Raw genomic sequence first — 1,487 nt, 5'->3', positions numbered from 1 at the left:
AAATATCATCATTTGCATTGTAAATGGGACTTTAATTGTATCAGCAATTAGCAGGATATTTTTCGAACACATATATTCCTACTCGGTCATGCTATTAGATTAGACTAGCAAATATGCACGTGCATTGCTACGGCCTCCCGTCTCACCGGTTCCGTACGTACAGATTCCGATTAGAACTGAAATATGCGGTGATTATCCGGATTCCGATTAGAACTCCGATTGACGGATAAAAAATCATTGCTTGCTTTAGAAATAGTATAGATAGAGATAGAGATTTAACTTTTAACTAACAAAAAAGATATTGGAAAATTTTTATGGCACAATCATATAAATGTTGCACCCAAAAAAAATGTCTGTAAGGTGTTGGAAGCCTATAAAACACTTGATCCTTTTTTTACATCACGCACTCACCTTTTTTTTTAGGAAAAGTGATCTCTCTCCGGCTGCTGCGACAGAGAGATTGAACTGATGTCTGGTGTGAAAACTGAAATTACATTCATGCGTATGGAAGGCAGAAGGCAGAATCTAAGTGCGTTGACTTGCTACATTTTTAAAAGGGAACGGCCTTGGTTTTGCAGCACTCCATTTGTGGCAGGAGCAAATGGATCGGAAGAAGCATCAGCTTGCCATTGCGGCTGCATCGGCCACGGGCAGCAACGCACGCAACTGGTGTTGAAGCAAGGCAAGCAACCGAGCTATAGGCAAACCCCAGCAAAAAGACGACCATTCGCTTTGGCGCCACATGGAGAATTCAACGCCGGCGTCCAATCAGGTCCCCTTTCGCTCGATGGAACTCAAAAGGGAGCCCACGTGAAACGTCCAAAATCTGATGTAATTTTTCGCAACATTCCTCCACATCAGAATCATTCAGCAGCTAGACAGCGACGTAGTTTAAAAAAAAATCCAGTTTAACATATATATGCATATAATAAATTAACATATAGAACTCTTTGTCTGAAACTCTGATCCACATGTAGTATGTGGAGAACTGGAGATCTCTCGTGCTGAAACCGGAACTAGGAAAATTAGCAGCAACACGCATGGTCAGTATTACGCTACTGCGAAGGGGGGTCGGGAGCATCGGCGGCGTCTGGGCTCCGGAGCTAGCTAGTGGCCGACGCCGGGGCTCGGCACGGAGCCGAGCAGCCGGCTGCGGCCAGCCGCCGTAATGGTGGCGGCCGCCGCCGGCGGTGGCGGCGTCAGAAGCGCAGGCCTGGCGGCCGGTGTCGATGAGCTGCCAATCACCGTCGTGGCGGGCACCAGCTGCTGCTGCTGTCCCTGCTGGCCGTCGTCGTTCGGCGTCGTCCTTGCCGCTTGCAGTTGCGGCAGGAACGGCGGCGATGCCACGACGAGGAGCACGAAGAGGAAGGCCGCGGCCGTGCGCAGCGACGACGGAGCCATGGCAGCCCGCGGAGGATCGTTCCCGACGGATCTCCAGCTACCTTACTCCCTTCGGTCTGCGTGTGTCTAGCTCTACCTGTGACTTG

General features: G+C 49.8%; 1 protein-coding gene across 1 annotated transcript; it reads right to left on the bottom strand.

Annotated features, from left to right (window-relative positions):
• Window positions 1-866: 866 nt before the first annotated feature.
• LOC112895784 lies at window positions 867-1,487 on the bottom strand. Its single transcript, XM_025963776.1, has one exon. It carries the CDS (start codon window positions 1,399-1,401, stop codon window positions 1,108-1,110), a length of 294 nt encoding a protein of 97 aa, XP_025819561.1. The 5' UTR covers window positions 1,402-1,487; the 3' UTR covers window positions 867-1,107.

Source organism: Panicum hallii, chromosome 5, assembly GCF_002211085.1.
Source record: "Panicum hallii strain FIL2 chromosome 5, PHallii_v3.1, whole genome shotgun sequence".
NCBI lineage: Eukaryota > Viridiplantae > Streptophyta > Magnoliopsida > Poales > Poaceae > Panicum > Panicum hallii.
Note: the sequence above shows the minus strand (reverse complement) of the source record. Positions and strands in the feature narration are given on the sequence as shown.

Coding starts and splice junctions, on each gene's coding strand:
- LOC112895784 (XM_025963776.1), bottom strand. CDS start 1,401: ATGGCTCCGTCGTCGCTGCGCACGGCCGCGGCCTTCCTCTTCGTGCTC.